At 56.4% G+C, this 20149-nt stretch overlaps 7 protein-coding genes across 7 annotated transcripts; 4 read left to right on the top strand and 3 right to left on the bottom strand.

Annotated features, from left to right (window-relative positions):
* Positions 1-269: 269 nt before the first annotated feature.
* Positions 270-564, top strand: FA10DRAFT_283636 (hypothetical protein; the record flags this gene model as incomplete). Its single annotated transcript, XM_025523855.1, has 2 exons — positions 270-274; positions 339-564. The coding sequence occupies 2 exons, from the start codon at positions 270-272 to the stop codon at positions 562-564; spliced, it is 231 nt and encodes a 76-aa protein (XP_025381224.1).
* A 199-nt stretch (positions 565-763) lies between these two features.
* On the bottom strand, positions 764-3412 carry FA10DRAFT_264620 (ATP-dependent metallopeptidase Hfl). The gene is made up of 2 exons (XM_025520720.1): positions 2122-3412; positions 764-2053 (listed from the first exon to the last, which is right to left on the bottom strand). The coding sequence occupies exons 1-2, from the start codon at positions 3379-3381 to the stop codon at positions 809-811; spliced, it is 2505 nt and encodes an 834-aa protein (XP_025381223.1). The 5' UTR covers positions 3382-3412; the 3' UTR covers positions 764-808.
* Positions 3413-4119: 707 nt separating this feature from the next.
* On the top strand, positions 4120-8969 carry FA10DRAFT_258198 (hypothetical protein; the record flags this gene model as incomplete). Its single annotated transcript, XM_025519894.1, has 2 exons — positions 4120-4302; positions 4374-8969. 2 exons carry the CDS (start codon positions 4120-4122, stop codon positions 8967-8969), a joined length of 4779 nt encoding a protein of 1592 aa, XP_025381222.1.
* Positions 8970-9494: 525 nt separating this feature from the next.
* On the top strand, positions 9495-12874 carry FA10DRAFT_264618 (glycoside hydrolase). The gene is made up of 4 exons (XM_025520719.1): positions 9495-10678; positions 10750-10892; positions 10952-12190; positions 12256-12874. Exons 1-4 carry the CDS (start codon positions 9787-9789, stop codon positions 12748-12750), a joined length of 2769 nt encoding a protein of 922 aa, XP_025381221.1. The 5' UTR covers positions 9495-9786; the 3' UTR covers positions 12751-12874.
* Positions 12875-13719: 845 nt separating this feature from the next.
* Positions 13720-15598, top strand: FA10DRAFT_224742 (RhoGAP-domain-containing protein; the record flags this gene model as incomplete). The annotated part of the gene is made up of 7 exons (XM_025518623.1): positions 13720-13776; positions 13866-13911; positions 13982-14131; positions 14203-14369; positions 14445-14646; positions 14709-15050; positions 15114-15598. The coding sequence occupies 7 exons, from the start codon at positions 13720-13722 to the stop codon at positions 15596-15598; spliced, it is 1449 nt and encodes a 482-aa protein (XP_025381220.1).
* A 229-nt stretch (positions 15599-15827) lies between these two features.
* On the bottom strand, positions 15828-18251 carry FA10DRAFT_237788 (putative DIP5-glutamate and aspartate permease). The gene is made up of 5 exons (XM_025519121.1): positions 17683-18251; positions 17471-17605; positions 17124-17405; positions 16272-17058; positions 15828-16190 (listed from the first exon to the last, which is right to left on the bottom strand). The coding sequence occupies exons 1-5, from the start codon at positions 17966-17968 to the stop codon at positions 15989-15991; spliced, it is 1692 nt and encodes a 563-aa protein (XP_025381219.1). The 5' UTR covers positions 17969-18251; the 3' UTR covers positions 15828-15988.
* A 425-nt stretch (positions 18252-18676) lies between these two features.
* FA10DRAFT_264616 (mitochondrial carrier) lies at positions 18677-20137 on the bottom strand. The gene is made up of 6 exons (XM_025520718.1): positions 19909-20137; positions 19761-19841; positions 19578-19693; positions 19272-19508; positions 18814-19214; positions 18677-18758 (listed from the first exon to the last, which is right to left on the bottom strand). The coding sequence occupies exons 1-6, from the start codon at positions 20065-20067 to the stop codon at positions 18739-18741; spliced, it is 1014 nt and encodes a 337-aa protein (XP_025381218.1). The 5' UTR covers positions 20068-20137; the 3' UTR covers positions 18677-18738.
* Positions 20138-20149: the final 12 nt, after the last annotated feature.

Genomic DNA, 20149 nt, shown 5'->3' with positions numbered 1-20149 from the left:
CCAGTATATGGACTCATCATTGAGAGAGATGGGACATTTCGCCTTGGAAAACTCACCAATAGGGGGTTCTTCCTGTTGCTGAAGGAGGAGAAACAAGACGTGAGCAGAAATCTGCGGACATTCTTGCGCTTCCCTTCTGAAGAGGCCAAAGAAAAGGGCTTGCGAGAGAGGAGAAAATCACGTGAAAATTTTCGTCGCCTTTCGTCATCTCCGCTCTCGACATTCTGTGGTCCCTTCATCCACCCGAGGCAAAAGAAAGACTGCGAAAAATGGAGTGAGTGATGATTGAAGGACAACGAGCAGACCGTACACGGACTGACGGCAGCTTGCACGCACAGCCCTGGATTCCTCAACAAGCCTCGCGGCCACCCATCATCGTCGGCCGCTGCCCCTCGCGCAAGCCGACCCCAGCCAAACTTCCTCCAGCGTTTCTGGCGAGACGAGATCGCAAACCCAGAGAAGCGAGCTGGTAATCAGGCCGTGGCCTGGGGCGTCAGCTTTTTCGTGGCCGGCATCGTATTTGCGAGGACTATTGCAAAGGACGTCATTGTTCCAGCTCTCTAGACTCTGCGCTTCTACGTCTTCGGAGGACGCCGCTGTTGCTGAAAGCCGCCGCGAAGCGTATGATCGATCGAGCACGGCTGGGAGCCCGGCTGCACGAAATGTAACATAATCACAACTCAATCTCATCACGATCACGGACTCCGAAAATCCTTGAAAGCATACATAGATTGCGCACAGAGAGACAGTCTAGAAAATTGACTCGGAACAGAGAGGTGGTTCAAAACGAGAGATTAAAGAAGCACTGCTACAGCTTGGGCTCGTCGCCCTTGGCAGCAAGACCGGGGCTAGGAAAGTCCTCGGGCGGTGGCGGCGGTGCACTCGTCTCGCCTCGCTGGATGCCAATGCCCTTCTTGTCGAGGTACTCGTCCGCTTCGTCTGCCGTCTTGAAAGGCCGCTTGCCCAGCGTCAGGCGCATGTCTTCTCGGGTGATGACCTCCTTCTTGAGCAGCAGCTGCGCCACCTTCTCAACCGCGTCGAGGTGCTTTGTCAAAAGCTCCGTCGTGCGACGGTGTACCTCACTGACCATCTTGCGGACCTCTTGGTCCAACATCTCGTTGGTCTTCTCCGAATAGGGTTTGTGCATTGAGTCCTGCTCGGGCTTGTACGAGATGGGTCCCATCGTCGAGTTCATGCCATACGAGGCGCAGATCTCAAAGGCAATCTTTGTGATCTTGCTCAAGTCATCCTGCGCACCCGTCGTGATGCTGCCAAAGTTGATCTCCTCCGAAACACGGCCGCCGAGAGTCATGCACATTCGGTCCATGAGCATCTCGGTGCTAAACAGATACCTCTCCTTGGGCAGGTACTGGGCGTAGCCGAGACCAACGCCCCGTGGAATGATGCTGACCTTGAGAAGAGGATCGGCGTGCTCGAGATACCAGCCGCAGACAGCGTGGCCCGCTTCGTGATAGGCGACAATCTTCTTTTCCTCGGGCGAAAGCACCCTCGTCTTCCGCTCCAGGCCAGCAATGACTCTCTCGATGGCACGGTCAAAGCTGTTCTCATCGACAGCTGCGAGACCGCCACGGGCAGCGATGAGGGCGGCCTCGTTGCACACATTGGCGACGTCGGCGCCCGAAAAGCCAGGGGTAAGGGTGCTCAGCTTTTCAGCCAGCATCTCCTTGTCGGTACCCTCGGCGAGCTTGAGCGGCTTCAAATGAACCATGAAGATGGCTCTCCGTCCGCCAATGTCGGGGCGATCGATACTGATGTGTCGATCGAAGCGACCAGGCCGAAGAAGAGCAGGGTCCAGAACGTCGGGACGGTTGGTACCAGCAAGAACAACGACGTGCTCCTCTGTGCTGAAGCCGTCCATCTGAACGAGGAGCTCGTTGAGAGTCGATTCGCGCTCGTCGTTGCCACCAAAGCTGCCACCCTTGCCTCGCGCCTTGCCGATGGCGTCAATCTCATCGACAAAGATGATGCACGGTGCGTGCTTCTTGGCATTGGCAAACATGTCTCGCACCCGCGAAGGACCAACACCAACAAACTGAAAGGATGCGTCCCGAGTCAGTCAAGTGTCCGCAACATCGGGCCAAAAGAAATGGCATAACGCACCATCTCGACAAACTCAGAACCAGATACGCTGAGGAAAGGAACACCAGCCTCGCCAGCTGTGGCCTTGGCCAGGAGCGTCTTGCCGGTACCCGGGGGACCCGAGAGAATGGCGCCCCGTGGAATCTTGGCGCCGAGCTTCTCGTACCGCTCGGGCTTCTTGAGGAAATTGACAAACTCCATGATCTCTTCCTTTGCCTCGTCCATGCCAGCGACGGCGTCAAACTTGGTCTTGACGTCGGTCTCCTGATTGAACATCTTTGCGCGCGACTTTCCAATGCCGAAGATGCCTCCTGGACCGCCACCGCCACCGCCCGAGCCCATCCCCCCCGCTGCTCTCCGGGTCATGTAAAAGAGGATGCCGGCGATGAGGAGCGTAGGCGCAAAGTGAAGGAGTGTGCTGGCGGTGCTGATCTCTTCGTGGTAGGCGACGGGGATGCGCTCGTTCGTCGGAATTGCGAGCTCCCGCTGAGCATCGTCGAGCTTGCGCTCGAATGCCTCCACAGAACCGACACTGAACCAATAAGCGGCCTGACCGTTGCCACCGGGAGCAGAGGCCTCCTTGCCGTACATGGTACCGGTGGCGTTCGAGTGCAGGTACACCTTGACCTTTGTTCGGTTCACGACGACGAGGCGGTCAACGAGGCCCTTGTCGAGGAAGGCGGTGCGAAACTCTTGCCAGGTAATCTCACGGGCATTGGAGCTGGGCGAGGTGATTTGATAAATGACGTACGTCGCAATGATGGCGGCGATAGCAGTATTGCCATTGATGCGGACCTCTTGAGGTCCGCCACCCCCGCCACCGGCACCTCCCAAAGGTGACCCCTGCTTGTCATTTTCGCCCGCCTTCTTCTTCTTGTTTTCCTTGCCACCAGCTTCCTCCTCTGACCCATCCTCGGCAGCCTTCTTGCTGGTCCCTTCGCTGTCCTTCGCTCCCTCCTGGCTAAACCAGCCCTTCAATGCTTTGGGCAAATCGGCTTCCTCTGATGATGTGCGCTTCTCCTTGGCCTCTCGGAGACCTTGCTCGACGCCATCTTCGAAATCCTTTCGGCTCGTTCCCCGTCGTCGCTCTGGATCCTTGCTGTCCTCGCTGGGCGTTGCGTATCTCCTTACACGCTGACTCGATCGCAGGGCAGCAGCCACTGCTACCGAAGAAGTCGAGGCAACACCCCCGCCCGAACGTGCCAGGAGGGAAGCTCCGGATCGCGAAAGGGTGCTGGACAGCACCCGCGGCGCTGACCTGGCAGCCGAAGAAGCGAACATATGATGGTCGGATGTCGTTTGTAGAGGAGAGGAAAAAGGCCTGTCGGCGTCCCCTTCCCTTCGCAATGAATCAATCGCATAAGGCCGCCTCAGCTTTGATCAGCGGCTTTTCGCCACGTGTTTAATCGCGAGCTTGAGATCTCAGCGAGGGGAAGCCCGCCATTTTTTGGCAGGGCACACATCCGTCTGTCTCCCTTCAGAATCGTCGAAACGCTAAAGAGGGACGAGGAAGAACAGGCGTCATCCACCTTCGTTCTCTGCATCGAAAGAGGCCAAGCGCGCGACATCCATTGGCTCGAGAGCGTCACAGGGAAGCAGGGGTCCCTGTCGAATTCAGAAGACTGGACGACGGCCCTTTCCGGCCAGGTTCGCCAAGTGGCAGCAGCCAGCCAGCAATAGTGACGAGTCAAGGCAGCAGCAGCAGGCTCTCGACGCGTCGTGCATGCAGCTCTAATCCTCCCTTGTCTTCTCAACCGTCCTGGATCTCTGTGGTGCCGCCGGTCTCGAAGCAAAGAAGGGAGATTTTGGCCAGGGCGAGTGGTCACAAGCGAGGGAGAGGCTCGTCTTCTGCTCTCCGTCGGCAAAGGCAGCATCCCGCGTCGCGGGAGGCAGGACCGTGGTCTTCGTTGGTCTTGCGTCTCGTAAGGTGTCGGCCTTTCTCGACTTCAGTCGCATCTCCTCTGGTCCATCACCGTCGACGATTTACTTCTCGCGCATTGACATCAAGATCGCTTCAACATGCTGAATAGCGGATCTGGACAGCCGATACCTCCCCAGCTGCAACAACAGCAGCAGCAGCAGTCGCAACAACAGTCGCAGCCACAGCTCCAGCAGCAGCACCAGCAGCCGGGGCAGAGCAACGATGGAGGGGCATCCGCCGCAAACAATGCCGTCCTTCAGAATCCGATGCAGATGCTGCAGGTGAGCCATTCAAACTTGCCGTACATCCTCATCTATAGAAGCTAAGAGAAAACTTGTCTCTTTTTTTTCAGGTCATCACGCAGCAAATCGGAGTCGTTCAGAGGCAGTATCAAGGGCTGCAGTCGCAAGAGGATAGCCCGGCCAAGAACGAGACGATACAGGGCATGGCGATGCAAATGAAGCGACTCAAGTACATGCAGGCGCAAGCGATCCAGGCCCTTCAGAAGCAACAACCCGGCCTCAACCTTCAGTCTTTGTTGGCCCAGCTGCAGGGCCAGGCGCAAGGCCAGGGCCAGGCTCAAGGCCAACCACAAAGTCAGGGTCAAGGTCAGGGGCAGACGAATGCGCCGGCGACTGCTCCGCAAGGAAACCAAGGCCAGGGCCAGAGCTCTGTTGCGGGCCCTAGCAATAGCGTTCCTGCTGCGGCTTCTTCACCGTTTGCTCAAGGGCAGCTGCCCAATGGCCCAAACATCGACTCCACCAACCCTGCACACAAGGCACAGCTGGCAGCTTTGCAGGCATTCGCCCAACAGCAACGTATGCAAGCATTGCAGCAACATCAGCAGCAAGGTCAAGGTCAGGGTCAGGGCCAGAGCCAGAGCCCGCGGGGCGCACAGCCCGCTGGACAACAGGGCGGACAGCAGAATGGCCAACAGGGAGCCCAGCAGTGGGGCCAGCAAAGTCACGGACAAAATCAGGCCTCAGGCCAGCAAGGTCAGCAGCAGCAGGGACAGCCCTTTACGAACGGTCCTATTCCCCAGCAGGGTCAAGACCAGCAGCAGCAGCAGCAGCCCCAGCAACAGCCCCAGCAACAGCAACAGCAACAGCAGCATCAAGCAGGCGTTCCAGGGAAATCCGATCTCGTGGCAGCTGTGCGGACATTCATGGCATCGAGGGGCACCCCACTGCCTCCTGACATGTCGACGACGTTCACAGGCCCCGCGGCTAACGGCGCAGTTGGAGAGGTGCGGACGGTGGACATGGGCGCCATCTTCGGGATGGTCCTCTCCTTCCAGGGCTCCGCTCGTGTTTCGCAGCAACCATCAGGTTGGGCCATTGTAGCAGCGCGGCTTGGATTCGCAGTCGCACCGATCCCGCCCAACCACCAGCCGGGGGTCAATGAGACAAATCCAAACGGCGTCCCGCTCCCACCTTTCGTCGCCCCTATGCTGGCCAATTTCTACCGCGAGAGATTTGCTAGCTTCGAAGAGGTTTGGCTGGCTAAGATGAAAAGCGCTGGAGGGATGGCCGCCGCCAATGCCTTTCTTGCGAGTCAAGGCCAGGGTGTTCAGCAACAGATGCAGCAGCAGCAGCAACAACAACAACAACAACAACAGCAGCAGCAGCAGCAGCAAAGCCAACAACAGCCGCAGCCGCAGCAGCAACAGCAACAGCAACAGCAGCCACAGTCTCAGCAGCAACAGCAGCAAGCTGTTCCGCAGTCCCAGTCCCAACAGTCACAGCCACAGACTCCGCAAAGACCGACGTCTCAGCACGGCGCTCCTCAAGCGGCGCCGAATGGAGTGCCTGGGGGGTTACCTCAGCAACAACAACAGCAGCAGCAGCAGCAACAGCAGACAATGGGCATGCAACAGCAAGCTGGGCCCTCGAGTGCCTCGGCAATTGTGGCCTCAGCCCAAGAAGCGGCTCGGAAAGCGTCGCAGATGCAGAACGCATTGCCCCATCAGATGAATCAACTTCATGAGCTCATCAAGCAAGGCAAGATCACGCAGGAACAAGCGAAAGATCGTTATTTATACCTTCAGAATGCCGCCAAGATGGCCATGATACAAGCTCAAGCCCAAGCTCAGCACGCAGCTCAAGTCTCTGCTCAGTCGGGTCAGCCGCAGGGTGGGCAAGGGCAGGCAATGGGGCCTCCCCAGGTGCAGCCGCCTTCAACACCCCTGCAAGCGCCGGCAGGCACTCCAACGCCTACGCCTCAGGCCTCGACGCCAACTGAGACAAAGAGGCCAACTAAACGGCAGAGAAAGTCAACTGCCAACTCGACGCAGAATAAGGCTGCCGCTGCTGCTGTTGCTGCGAACGAGCCGCAAACGCCAGTGACTCCACATTCAATTCCTCTTCAGCCACAGCAACAGCAGCAACAGCAGCAGCAGCAAAGTCAGCTTCAGCAGCAGCGAGGGCCTCCGCCACAAAGTCCCATTGCCGCGCAGGTCTTTGCGCAGGCGCAGCAGGCCGTGAGGATGCTACACAGTGGAACCTTGCCCCCAGCTCAGCATGCAGCTGCATTCACTGCAATTCGCCAAGCCCACGTACAAAATCAGCCTCCTGGCTCGATCCCGCTGGCACTACAAGATGCGAATTTGGTGGGACAGATGCAAGCTCAGGTCTTTGCTCAGGTACAAGCCCAGGCTCAGGCAGCCGGCCAACCAGCGGTCGTTGCTGCGCAACTCGCATTTGCGGCTGCCCAACAGCAGTTGCAACAGCGACATCAACAACAGCAGCAACAACAACAGCAACAACAGCAGCAACAACAGCAGCAACAGCAGCAACAGCAGCAGCAGGGTTCGCAGCAGCCACCAACGCCGTCTTCGCTTCCATTCAATGCGCCAAGCCTTCAGCAGATGCAGAATCAGCAGAATCAGCAACAACAACAACAGCAGCAGCAGCAGCAACAACAACAACAACAACAGCAGCAGTCGCAGCCGCAGCAACAACAGCAGCGTGCAGGCGAGGAGCGTGATGCCGGACAGTCGTCACCATTCGTCCAACCAGCGGTCGGAGAGCTCACTCAGCATCTACAGGCATCGGCTCCTCCACTGGCACCCGCTGCTCCTCCTGCCAAGCCAAGCAAGTACAAGATCGAGTATATGCCGATCCGCAGAGACCTGCGCTCGCATGGCGGCTGGGACCTTGACAATGTCGATGGGCAGCTGGGACCGCTTTTGGCTGGCCGCAACCGCTTCCCGAGAAGCGTCCGCGAGCTGGGCTCTGTCGACATTGAAAGCATGACAATGAGTCTGCGTAGCCGGCTCGATGTTGAAGTGTCGTATGCTCTCAACGCACTCCTCATCCTCACGGCCGGCGTGCAGGCGCCGACATTCCAGCTCCTCATCAGCCTGTGCGAGGACCTTTTCGATGAGCTGCTTGATCTGCTGGAGGAGGCGGCGTTCGGTCACTTGGTGGAGCAGGAGACACTCAACGATGGCCTTCTCGATGACGACGACCCTGTCCATGGAGCAGGTCCAAATGGTTCGGCTGCATTGGCACTCAATGGGAGTATGGATGATGGAGACGAGGATGCGATGACCCATCTCGACTGGATCACATCAGCGCTCGAAGATGAGAACGAAGCGCGAATGTGGCGCAGGGACACGAGGAAGAAGACCAGTCTGTTCAATCGCTTTCGATCAGAGAGCGAAGACGGAGAAGACGCGTTGCAAGGTCACGACGAAGTTGAAGTCGTGGAAGGCTATTGGACTCAGATGAAGCGAGAGCGCGAGACAGTTCGATGCGCACAAGTAGCCCTCTGCGTCATCGACATTCTGCGCAACCTCTCGACAATGGCCGACAACAATCACTTTCTCAACAGCGAGACGCGATTCTTCCACCTCTTGATGAGGATCATTGGCGCGCTCGATACCGAGGAGAGAAGGAGAAGGATGAAGAGGCAGACACTTGCTAGACAGGCCGAAGCATTTACCGATGACGAGATGGGGACGGGGACGGATGATGAGGAAGCACAAGAATCGACCGTCTTTACGCCGGCGGAAGCATTGCGGATACGAAAGGATGTCTTGTCCATTACGGCTTGTCTGGCCGGGGACAGGACCGACCTTGCCAATTTCAGTCGGCCGGACGTCGTGTCCTTGTTCGATCTCATGGTTTCTTTCATTGCCTCGGCAAACGAAATTGAAGCTGAGCAAGGCACTGTATACGGTGAGGTGCCGCTTCCCGGCCCACCACCCTCCGCAGCCACGTCGAATGGACAGCCTAGGACATCAACGCTCCAGCCCGTCATGCGAAAGGTACCGCACCACGCAGATACTGCCCTGGAAGCATTCTCGAGGCTGGCGCAACCGGACAAGAATCGAGCAACCCTCGGCCGATGGATTCCAAAGGGCAAGCTGCTGCACCTCGGTCAGCTGCTTATCCGATGCCTGCCCGTGTCGGACGTTGATTTCAACATGCTCAAGACCGAGGCACGGCTGGGCTACTGCGAACGAATCGCCCTGTGCCTCTTCTCGCTCGTGTACGCCTGTCCTCCTTCGATTAAGCGGTCACTCAAGAGAGCGCCGGGCAACATCTCAGTTCTTTTCAGGATGGTCAAACGCCTGATGAAGGTTCACGTCGATTTTTCCAAAAACCCCTTTGGCGTGGTCACAAGAAGGCTCGTCGAGACGATGAGGCTCCTAGGCGAGGAAAGGGACCTTTTCGAAAGACCTGCGCTGCTCGGCATGGGCATGACGGATCTTGCAGGGTCAAAGAAGGCGTCTGCTTCGACTAAGAGCACCTCAGCCTCTCTCTCTTCGCTCACAACATCTCACGAAAGCAAAGCATCTGCGCCGTCGAGCAGCAACAGGTCTCTGACCGGCGCAGGCAGCGGCGGTGGTCTCTTAAGCAACGAAGAGGCCGCCGTTGTGGAGCTAATGGGAATCCAGAATCTGGAGCCGAGCCTCATTTCCGAATTGGAGCATCTCCTTTGATCCCTTTTCACCTTGCTCGCTTCTCTTCTTCTCCTCCATCCTTTCTCCATTCTCTCTCCCCCACCTTTCCATCTGTCCTCTTAGGGTTTTGTAACTGTATGTCCGTGTGTAAAAGAAGTAAAAGAAGAACGTGCTACAATGTTGAGTCGTCGAGTGTCTGACCTGGCAAAATAATGGCCCCTGTGGGGGATGCAGGTCAGGTACAGCCTTTGGACCCAAGTCTAGCCTGCCTCTTTGGTACAGTACATGACGCATCGGGTCTAGTAAGCTAAGGCTAGGCCATGATTGAAGCCTTGACGGACTACTAATGCCTGCTTCAGTGTGCTCGACAATCAGGTCCAGAAGATGTGGGGAAGCAGCCAAGGGATGTGTGCGGGAATGAGCTAATTTCAGTGAGGTCACGCATGGCTAACATGACGGGGGGAAAGAGAAAGAGGGAAATAAAGGGGTCAAAGGGAAGAAGGGACGCGCTAAATTGGCAGCAGTCGAGAACAACTTTAAGCAGTCATTTCGACGTTCTTTGCAGCAAGCAACAACAAGCTAACGCTAGGTCGGAAAGCGCACGAGCCCGCACCCACCGCTGCTTCCTGCGTCTCTCCTGACCTGTTTCGCTAGCGATGGGTGGCTCGGTACCTCATCTCCTTCATCTTCCTCCTTAGCTCTTCCTTCTTGCGCTGGGTGCTAAATAAGGATTGCCCCTGCCTGTTTTGGCCCCGGATCTCCTCATTCCCCGTCTCCCTCTCCTCAATTTTCCTTTACTGGGGTCGATTCGACTCGAGATCTTGGAATCAGCAGCTTTGGCTTCCACCTTTGCAAGATGAAGCTGTCCTCCATCCTAGCTACGATCATCTTGGCTATTCTGTCCGGCGAGGCGGTCACGGATGCCAAGATCGTAGTGCGCCGCGACCCGAACCAGAGACGTGGTGACCAGCTGGCCCTCAAGCACCCATCTGCTTCGCAGCACTACTCCTCGAAAGGCGCCGCAGACACATCGTCAAGGTACAGTCACAGCCACGGCATCCTCGATCAGGGCTTCATTCCCCCGCTCGATTGGATTCGCGGAGATCACGATGGCGCGAACGAGACATGCTCCAAAGTCGGACGCGAGGGCTACCACCACTTTAGCCAGCATGTCCTCCCTGCCGCTCTGAAGACCGATTCAGGTGCGGACCGTCTGGAGAAACAGGCGGTATACTCACCCAAGGAGTATGAGGCCGAGGAAGAGACAAAGAGCGATGCAGTATCTGTGGACAAGACGAAAGGAGCAAAGCCTGCCGAAGTCAATTCTCAAGCAACGAACGACAGCGTCTACTACTCCCCGCCCTTCTACCCGACGCCACAAACAACGGGCGCAGGAACGGGCCTAAACAGCGGATGGAAGTCTGCCACCGACAAGGCAAGAGCGCTCCTCAAGCAGTTCACGCTCGAAGAAAAAGTTGCCCTCGTCACTGGCGCCGGATGGGAGCTGGGCGACAAGCCTCGCTGCGTCGGTACCATTTCGCCGAACAAGCGTGTCGGCTTCCCCGGCCTTTGCCTGGAAGACTCGCCCTTGGGTGTGAGGTTCGCCGATGGAGTTACAGTATGGCCGGCTGGAGTAACGACTGCAGCGACTTTCTCGAGCAAGCTCGCGTACGAGAGGGGCAAGGCAATGGGGGAAGAGTTCCGTGCAAAGGGTGTCAACATCGCCCTTGGCCCCGGCATGAATATGGGTGAGTCTCACTCATGAGGCTTCGCCTCCTCGACAGCTGTCTGACCCAGCCATCTCTTCCCGAAATGACAGCACGAACGCCCGCTGGAGGCCGCAATTGGGAGATGGCCAGCGCTGACCCCTACCTTACGGGCGAGTCTGCCTTTCACACGACCAAGGGCATGCAAGATGCTGGTGTGCAGGCGTGCGCAAAGCACTACATTGCAAACGAGCAGGTGCGTCTCCCCTTCTTTCCTTATGACTGGCACTGGTCCTGACTTAGAGATCGATAAAGGAAATCAACCGAAACACCTACTCATCCAACATCGACGGCCGTACCGAACGTGAAATCTACCTGCATCCTTTCATGCGCTCTATCCAGGCGGGTGTCTCGTCGGTGATGTGCTCATACAATTTGAACAACAACTCCTGGTCATGCCAGAACAGCGAGTTGCTCAACAACAGACTCAAGACAGAGCTTGGCTTCAACGGGTTCGTCATGAGCGACTGGGGTGCACAGCACTCTGGCGTAGCTTCGGCCAACGCAGGACTGGACATGACGATGCCTGGCCAGGTCGAGTGCTGCTCAAAGGACAACAAAGGCTCGTTCTGGGGTCAGAACCTGACAATGGCTGTCCAGAACAAGTCCGTCGAGGCATCGAGACTTGACGATATGGGTACAAGGATCCTGGCCGCATGGTATCTTTTGGGACAGGACAGCAAGGACTATCCTCGACCCAACTTTGATGCTTTCGACCCCACCTACGGCGAGCACAAACAGGTAACATCCCACAAGCATGCAAGCGTTGCGAGGGAGGTTGCCGCGGCTGGTACCGTCGTCCTCAAGAACACCCACGGCGCACTTCCACTCCAGGGCGAGAAGCTCAAGAAGCTGGCCGTTGTAGGCAGCGATGCCGGTCCCCTGAGGCAAGGCGCCAACTTCTACAGCGACCGCGGCGGTCCGATGATTGGTACACTTGATGGCACCATTGGGATCGGTTGGGGCTCAGGAACGGCTGATTACTCTTACTTTATCACGCCATACGAGGCCTTGCAAGCTCGAGCAAGAAAAGACAACACGGGCTTCTACTGGACGTTTGACAACTTCAACCTCGACCAGGCCAAAAAGATTTCCGATGACCAAATTGGCGTTGGGGCAGCCCTCGTCTTTGTGTACGCCGACAGTGGAGAGAACTACATCGTCGTTGATGCCAATGCGGGCGACCGGAACAATCTCACCCTTTGGGGCAACGGTGTGGAGCTGATCAAGAGCGTGGCAAGCGTGCAGAAGAACACGATCGTCGTTATCAACGCGCCGGGCCAGGTGGACTTGGAGGAGTTCATCGACAACCCAAATGTCACGGCCGTCGTCCATGCCCACTTCCCAGGAGCGGAAGCAGGTAATGCAATCACCGACATCCTTTACGGTGATGTGAACCCCTCGGGCAGGCTGCCATACACGATTGCAAAGAAGAGGTCCGACTATTCTGCCGACGTCCAGTATTTCACTGAGCCTGACACCGCTACATCTCAGGTTAGTTGGCTCTGCTGCAGTCTGGCACAAATATTCCAGCTGATCGAGACTTGACATCGTTCCAGATCGATTACATCGAGAAGCTCAACATCGACTACCGTCATTTTGACTCTGCTGGCATTGAGCCACGTTACGCATTCGGCCATGGCTTGTCCTACACCAAGTTCCACTATGCTGGCGCCTCTGGCAAATGGCTCGCGGGTGGCGGCAGCGACTGGAACGATCGCAAGTGGTCTTTGCCCTTGCCCGACTGGCTCTTCGAAGACGTATACGAGCTGACCTTCAACGTCAAGAACGTGGGTCAAGTCGATGGCTTTGAGGTGCCTCAAGTCTACCTCGGCTTCTCGTCCTCGGCGGGCGAGCCTCCAAAGGTTCTTCGCAAGTTTGACCGCTTTGCGGTCAAGACAGGCGCGACACAGAAGATCAAGTTCCGCTTCAACCGGTACGATTTGTCCGTGTGGAACAGCGAGAAGCAGCGTTGGTGGAAGCCCGAGGGCGACGTCAAGGTCTACATTGGTGCAAGCTCTCGAGACATTCGCCTGACTTTGGATAAGATGTAGAGAGACGCTTTCGTCTTCCGACTCTTCTCTTTTTAATTGTTCTTGGCTCCTCCCTTCCTTGATAGGCTCACAGGTGGGAGAAGTAATTAAGGTCGTGGTGTTAGTAAATGAAACTTGTTCATTGTTTTGCGCGCGCACAGATCACACAGATCGGCGCCCTCCCTGCTCATCGCCCTTTGGACATGTGCGCGCTAATTGGGGGTGTAGCCTGTGGTCCCCTTAATTTCAATCACCTGCCCGGCGCGACAGTTGGCTGGGTTGTTCGTCTCGACACAAACGATACGTGCTCCCCCACTCTGCCTCGTCGCTCCCTCCTCTTCCCCCCAGATAGCGCGCACGGGACCCCTCTCCAATCTGCTGCCCCCCGACGGCCGACTACTCTTCACTCCTGCATTCTACACTCATTTCTATTGATTCGATCCTTCGGCGGCGCGCCACTTTTGTCCCTTTTCTTTTTTTATTTCATCTCCCGATTCTCCTCGTTTATCATCGACCGAGAGAGAGGGAGCTGAGGACGAGGTAAAAGTTTCAATTACTTTACGACGCATTTCGACGTCCGCTCCTCACGCTCGTTCGAAAACGCACGACCGACGCAGCAGCAATCGTCTCCAACCCGCCGATTCATGCACGTAGAGCGCCGCTCCTGAGACATTCTCACGCGCATCTAGAGCCGGCGCGATTTGGAACCGCTTCCTCATCTTGAGTTCCAGTTTTGCGAGGCGACAACGACGACGACGAAAACGACGACGGCACGACGGCGACTACGTCACGTTGCCTATTAACGCCACTTTTGCCCAATAATCTTTGCGGCGCCCCGGAGCTCAAAACAGCCGTTTGCGTGGCCGCTCAGTTGTTGCATTCGCCCGTCTGTCTCCCTTGCCCACCCTCCTCATCTCAATCGGACAATTCACACCGAACAACTTAAGCAGGGTGCTGGAAAGCACAGCCGCGCAACAACAAGTCCGCACAATGTCGTCGATTCCAGTGGACGACAAGGACTCGACCAAGGCCAGTCTCAAAGCATGGGTCAGTCTGCTTCGGCCAGAGGGGCCTAATTGTCGGGAGGGAAAATGCACTGAAAACTGACCGCACCGCCCTTTTGATAACTCCTGCAGTGGTCCGCGTTCACAAAGGTCAAGATGCTCAACAAGGATCGCAAAGGTGAGAATGTCCTCTCGGGCTTCACAAGCCCAAAAGTCTCAGTCCACTGACGATGCGGCCGCGTGAACAGATGAGAAAGTTGTCTTTGGGTCGCCCCTGCGCAGGTCGCTCAAGTATGCGAGCGTGGCTATCTCGATGGCGGGCGAGGATGGGCAGCAGTACATCTGGGGATATGTGCCCGTCATTGTCGCCAAAGTCGGGCTCTTTCTGAAGGAGAATGGTGGGTTTTGCTGGAGGCCCGCGACGAAACAGACGGCCTGAGAAAGCTGATGGATGTGTTCCGCTACGCAGCCACTGAGGTCGAGGGCGTTTTTCGAATCGCAGGCTCGCAGAAGCGGATGAGAGAGCTCCAGGAGATCTTTGATACGCCCCCCAGGTACGGCAAGGGCGTTGAGTGGGACAAGTACAGCGTACACGACGCCGCCAGTGTGCTTCGACGCTACCTTAACCAAATGCCAGTGAGTGACAATAAAGAGACATGACTTCGTGTAAATGGGCGGAAATATTTGCTCACTGCAGAACGTTGTGAACAGGAACCCATCGTGCCCCTGCAGCTCTACAGCGAATTCAGGAATGTCATGATCAAGAAGCCCCTCGATGTCGAGGCAGCCACCAAGACGTATCGCCTTTTGATCACGTCTATGCCGCCCGCAAACCAATATCTACTCCTCTACGTCCTGGATCTCTTGGCCGTCTTCGCTCGCAAGAGTGATGTCAATCGTATGCCCGCCAGCAGTGAGTTCACTCTTCATACACGACCGCGCTTGATCCCCTTCTAAGCAATCGAATTTGCACAGACCTGGCCGTCATCTTCCAACCGGGCATTTTCTCACACCCGTCGCACCTCCAAGATCCCATGGAGCACAAGATTGCAGTCGAGGTGCTCGAATTCCTCATTGTGCACCAGGATCACTTTGTGCTGGGAATCTCAGCGCCTCCCCCGACAAATGTCGACCCCTCGGAGCTGACGAGTGTCTCGCAGCCCACCAGCATCGAGCCCGATGTCGCCGAGCTGAGCGAGAGCGATGAGGAGCTGGGCGATCTCGTGGCGCACGAAGGTGGAGGTGCAAAGATTGCCAGGAGCTCCGCCACGTCGACGCCGAACAAGAAAAAGGAGGGCGGATTGTTTGCGAGGAGGAGTAAAGGAGGTGCAGCGTCGCCGGATCCAACATCGAAGAGGAGGAGCGTCGATCTTCAGCCAGGCAACAACACGCAGCAGCAGCAGAGCGCATCTTGCGAAGGTCCAATGTCGTCGGCGGGGACGGGAGAGGCAGCGGACAAGGGCAAAGTCCAGGAGCTGGGCTTAGGCGAGCCTTCATCCTTATTTGGAGGAAAGGCGGGCGTGAGGCGAAGCAGAACGACGCCGAGCCGAAAGGGTGCCGCTGGATCAAAGGCGGCCGATGATGGAAAGCGATCAGCGTCAGGTCCCAGTGCGAACAAGCGAGGAGGGAAAAATGGTCACGCGTCCAAGAACGAGGCAGAACCAATGATCAGGAGTGTCAGTCAAGGGAACGAGCCAAAGAAGAATGATGTGGTGGTATTACAAGAAACCGCAAAGACAGATGGTCCAGAGAAATCAAGCGAGACGCAAGGGCAAGGGCAAGGGCAAGGGCAAGATGCGTTACCGACTCCACCTTCGTCGAAGCTCGTTGACTCTGCTGTTTCTGTGGAAGAGGCGGCTGCGTAAGTGCGCCTCTTCACTTCCGCATGGCGCCATATATCCCCCTCTCCTATACCCGATCAATAGGCCGTCACGCCCTCTTTGTCTTTCTCCAACCCTCTTTTATCGATGGCATTATCGATGCCTCATCCGTTGGGAGCCACCTAGTCGTCAAGATAGGGATACCAATCTCAAGATACCCTCTTTTTTTTTTGTTGCTCATCCCATATTGTCGTTGTGCCCTTTCTTCTCCATCATAATCACACGGTCATCGCTTTGCCTTTACAACCGCTTTCTTCTGAACAACATGTGTGGTTGGTACACAGCATTTTGAGTCAAATGACAAATTCTTGATGTTCACGGAGCATGCATTCTTGCAAGTGGATAAATGACGAAACGGAGTTGAATTGAGGTTGATCAGAAGTTCTTTGCATAGACCAGCGGCTTCTTCCACCAGGGCGCCACTCTCATCTCCTCTGACTCGTCCTTGCCATCGTCGAGGCCGTCGAAGCGGCGGGCACCATTGATGACGTCCATTTCCGAGGCCGAGTAAAACTTGGTGCGGTATGCGACCTTCCAGCCAAGCCAGATGACGAAGAAGACGGGGAAGCCAATGTAGCTGTGTGAACAAACGCCCCGGTCAGCATTGATCTTTGCCCCAATCGGAGGAGAAAAAGGTGCGCAAGGGGAGTCGACTCACTTGGTGATGAAGCTCTTGTAGTCAAACGTGGGCAGGAAAGCCGTGAAGCCCTTGAAGATGAGGACGATCATCGTGATCGCCAGAGCAATGTACGATGCATAGGGCTGAAGCGGAGCCTTGTACGGCAGCGACTCGCGAGAGACGCCCTGGGCACGGCAACCGGCCATGAAGCGGATATGGGCAAAGAGAATGCCTGCCCAGGCAATGCCGCCAAAGATGCTCACGGTTGATGTCAGGTAGGTGAATGTCTGTCCGCCGCCACTCGAGAGATTGAGGAAGGCGAGGGCGGTGAAGAGGCTGGAAAAGCCAAGAGCCACATATGGGACGCCCATGCGGTTGCATCGAAGGAAGATGCGAGGCGCCTTGCCGTCAACAGCCAGACCATACAGAGTCCTTGAAGCAATGTACAGGTCACTGTTGGAGGCCGAAAGCGTAAAGATGAGCAGAGCACCGTTGATGACTGAGGGAAGCGTCTTGATCTTTGCGCTGATGATGGCGACGACGAAGGGCGAGGCCGAAGCGGTGCTCTTGGCGGCTCCCTTTGCCTTGAGTCGTGGGTCATTGCTGGCAACAAGCATGCCGATGACAATAACACCACAGATGTAGAACCAGAGGATACGCCAAACGACCTTGCTAATGGCCTTGGGAATCGACTTGCGAGGGTTCTTGCTCTCGCCCACGCACACGCCCACCAGCTCACTGCCAATGTAGGCGAAAAGGGCTAGCGACATGACACTCCAGGTGCCGAGGAAGCGTCCCTTGGCTCCATCGGCCTTGTACTCGACGACTAAAGACCCCTCATTGTCAATTCGCGTTTTTGGATTCTCGGACCCAAGACCGTAACAAACTCACAAGCGCCCGGCTCGTTCCAGTAACGGAATCCGATGCGGTCCCCTGTTGGGTTGCCACCGAGTGAAATGATGAAGCCACCCAGGATGATGGCCGTCAATACGACGATCTTGGCAAACGACATCCAAAATTCTACGTGGCCGAAAAATTTGACGCCGCACAGGTTGGAAGCAACGATGCAGACGATGAAGACGGAGATAAAGATACCTCCGGACAGGTCGGGACGCCAAAAGGAGATGAGGAGCGCAGAGGCATTGATCTGGTTGGGCGTGATGACGAGGTACTCTGTTGTTGCGAAGACGAGGGTCAGTCACGACAGGGGCCTTTTGAGGGACTGACGCAAAACTTACTGAAGAGGTAATTGTAGCCAACGGCGGTGCCCAGAGCCTCGTCACAGAAACGGGCGGCGTGACCTTGGAAGCCATTCTTGCTCGGCATGTACGCAGACATTTCCCCCAAGGCCGTGAGAACGACCCAGCAGACAGCTGGAAGGGACAGAGGGCTAGAGGTCAGTCACCCAATCGACCTGCTACACGATGATTTTTTGCTGCACTGCACGAACCTCCCATGACTGTGTAGCCAATGAGTAAACCAGCGGGACCTCCCTGCGAAAGGGCAGAGCCCGTGCCAATGATCAGACCAGTTCCAATGCTGCCTCCAATGGCAATCATGGAGATCTGGGCCGGGGTTAGGGCGCGGTGGAGCTCTTCCTCCTCGCCCGTTTCGTTAACGTCGTCGGGCGAAATGACGTGCTCGCCCTCGTAGGCTGGAACATTGTCGTTGTAGTTCTTCTCGCCCACGTCCTGGTCGTGCTTGGACGACGTCGACTTGACGTCTGTGTCCGCCATGTTTGCCGCGAGAGATGGTAGTAGTCGAGAGAGGGCGGGGCGTAGAGGGCGATCAAGAGGCGTCGAGGTCTGCCCACCGCGGCTGTCTATATACAACTGAAGACCGCGTCTTTCTCTCCGCTCTCACAGTGGCTTGCTGCCCCGGTCTCTGGCTGTCTCGCCACCCGCTTTGCAAATTGAAGATAAGCACGACTCGCTCAGAGGGACGACACTTGACACTAAATCCCACCCACACTCATTGCGACTACAATGCAGTGGCTAAGTAGGTCCTAAAAAACCTTTGTCCGTTCAGGTACAGGTGCCTCTATCACGCAAGAGGCCGCAGGGTCGTACGCGACTAAATGCAATTTTCCCTTCCTTTTTTCTTCCTGTCGCCGTGTTGCGTCTGGCAAATCAGTAGCTTATTGGCTCCCTTTTGACGTCCCAAGGAGTGCGCCGGACAAGTCGGCGCGCAGTCCGAGGGAAGAATGCTGCAGAGCAAGTGCTACAATCTGCCACGCCAAGAATTTCGTCTTCCCAAGGCTCAAGTTTAGATTCTGCGACTCCGCTCTGAGACTCCGCTAGCGGCGCCCAACTTCACGTGACTAAGAGAACGCCTGATAAGAAGAGCATCATGGTCATTTCCCAAGACGGAGGATCTAGATAGGTCAGCGAAGGACGAGGAGGTAGAGGGTGACGAGGAGAACGAGGAGGAGATGAGAGGAGGTGGGAGATAGGTGAGAAAATTGCAATTTTGGTTTTTGCTCGAGACTTCGGCCTCTGTTGCTCTTTTACTTCGCCTTGGCCAGCTCTGGGGGACGACAAGATCAGCAACAGCGTCCAAAAATCTCGATCAAAAGACTCACCGTAGCCACCAGTAGCGCCAAGCACTCGCTTGATGTCGCCGTAGATGGCGAATTGACCGGCGGTGAGGGTACCAATCATGACGAACCTGGCACCCATGCCGGCGAAGAGACCACGGAGACCAAGCTGCTGGGCGATCTTGACGAGGCGGCCAGTGGTCGTCTCGCCGGGGAGGGCCTTGGTCTTGTTGATCTTGGACAGGAGGGTGTCGGCAGGTTGCGAGACGAAGGCGGCGCAGCAACCGGAGATGACACCACCGGTGAGGTTGAGGCCGGTGATGGCGCCCGAGGAGAGCTGCTCCTTCTGCTTGCCAGTCGCCTTAACGAGGGCCTCGAAGGCAATTTCGAAGAAGTAGAACTTAGCCATGGTGTAGGGGACCTGCTTGAAGAGAATGGGACCGAAGCTGCAAAGAACAGAGGTCAGCGCGAGGCGAAGAGAAGAAGAAGAGAGAAAAACTCACCCTGAGTAGAAGCCCTTGAGACCCTCCTCCTTGGCGATGCGGCCGAAACCACCGAAAAGACCGTTGGCGAAGCCGGGCTCAGAAACGAGACGGATACGGGTAGCCTCGAGCGGGCAGAGAGCAATGTCGGCAAAGAATTCGGCGATACCAGAGGCGGCGAGGTAGACGGCTCCACGGTTGGCAACGGCCGTCTCCATGCCGAGCTGCTCGATGATAGTCTTCTTCCAGAACTCGTAACTGGACAATACAAGCGCATTTTGAGTAAGGGGGCAGGATGTTCAAAGAGACGAATGCCCATTTACTCACCCTCCGAACTTGAGAGCACCCTGGAGGAAGTAGCCGGCGGCTGTGGGACCAAGACCAGTGAGGAGAGCGCCGGAGCCCTCCTTGGAGACGACCTGGCGGAAAGCGGTGATCATACCCTGTAGAAAACATTGGGATGAGCAAATGCTCGCAAAGTGGCTCTCTCTTTCCAGTTCATAAACGCACCCTGTTGTAAACCTCAGGCTCGAGCTGCATTCGCGTCTTGACGACATCGACGGGCGTCAAGGCACCGTGGGTGATGGCGCACTGCATAAGGAAGAATGGGAAATGATTAGTCAAGGATTAGCCAAGGGCAACGAGTTCTAGTACTCACGCCAACAGCGCCGGCAAAGGCGAATCGGGCAAAGAGGTCGACACCCTTTGGCGCCTCACCAGCCTCGGCAGGCGCATGGATTGGGAAAGCCCGGGCGACCTTTGCGTCCTTGGCCGTGATGCCGTTGAGCTGAGAGAAAAGGGGCGATTGGAAGGCCATTGTTGCTGGTTTGTCAGGGTTTCTCGTGGCAGAAAGTAACGAGAAGAGGAGAAGCGATCGCGAGTGGTGGTAGATAGAACGT

Source organism: Acaromyces ingoldii, assembly GCF_003144295.1.
Source record: "Acaromyces ingoldii strain MCA 4198 unplaced genomic scaffold FA10scaffold_1, whole genome shotgun sequence".
NCBI classification, from domain to species: Eukaryota; Fungi; Basidiomycota; class Exobasidiomycetes; order Exobasidiales; family Cryptobasidiaceae; genus Acaromyces; species Acaromyces ingoldii.
This window is presented reverse-complemented; position numbering and strand designations above follow the sequence as displayed.

Bases quoted from the DNA above. Each gene is read 5' to 3' on its own strand.
- FA10DRAFT_237788 (XM_025519121.1), bottom strand. From the start codon at position 17,968: ATGGCGGACACAGACGTCAAGTCGACGTCGTCCAAGCACGACCAGGAC. The intron at 17,606-17,682 runs GTTCGTGCAGTG...TGTCCCTTCCAG, and splicing joins TGGCTACACAGTCATGGGAG to CTGTCTGCTGGGTCGTTCTC. The intron at 17,406-17,470 runs GTAAGTTTTGCG...TCGCAACAACAG, and splicing joins TGGCTACAATTACCTCTTCA to AGTACCTCGTCATCACGCCC.
- FA10DRAFT_264616 (XM_025520718.1), bottom strand. From the start codon at position 20,067: ATGGCCTTCCAATCGCCCCTTTTCTCTCAGCTCAACGGCATCACGGCC. The intron at 19,842-19,908 runs GTGAGTACTAGA...TTCCTTATGCAG, and splicing joins CCTTTGCCGGCGCTGTTGGC to TGCGCCATCACCCACGGTGC. The intron at 19,215-19,271 runs GTGAGTTTTTCT...TGTTCTTTGCAG, and splicing joins CTCAAGGGCTTCTACTCAGG to CTTCGGTCCCATTCTCTTCA.
- FA10DRAFT_264618 (XM_025520719.1), top strand. From the start codon at position 9,787: ATGAAGCTGTCCTCCATCCTAGCTACGATCATCTTGGCTATTCTGTCC. The intron at 10,893-10,951 runs GTGCGTCTCCCC...AGATCGATAAAG, and splicing joins ACTACATTGCAAACGAGCAG to GAAATCAACCGAAACACCTA. The intron at 12,191-12,255 runs GTTAGTTGGCTC...ACATCGTTCCAG, and splicing joins CTGACACCGCTACATCTCAG to ATCGATTACATCGAGAAGCT.
- FA10DRAFT_264620 (XM_025520720.1), bottom strand. From the start codon at position 3,381: ATGTTCGCTTCTTCGGCTGCCAGGTCAGCGCCGCGGGTGCTGTCCAGC. The intron at 2,054-2,121 runs GTGCGTTATGCC...GCATCCTTTCAG, and splicing joins GTTCTGAGTTTGTCGAGATG to TTTGTTGGTGTTGGTCCTTC.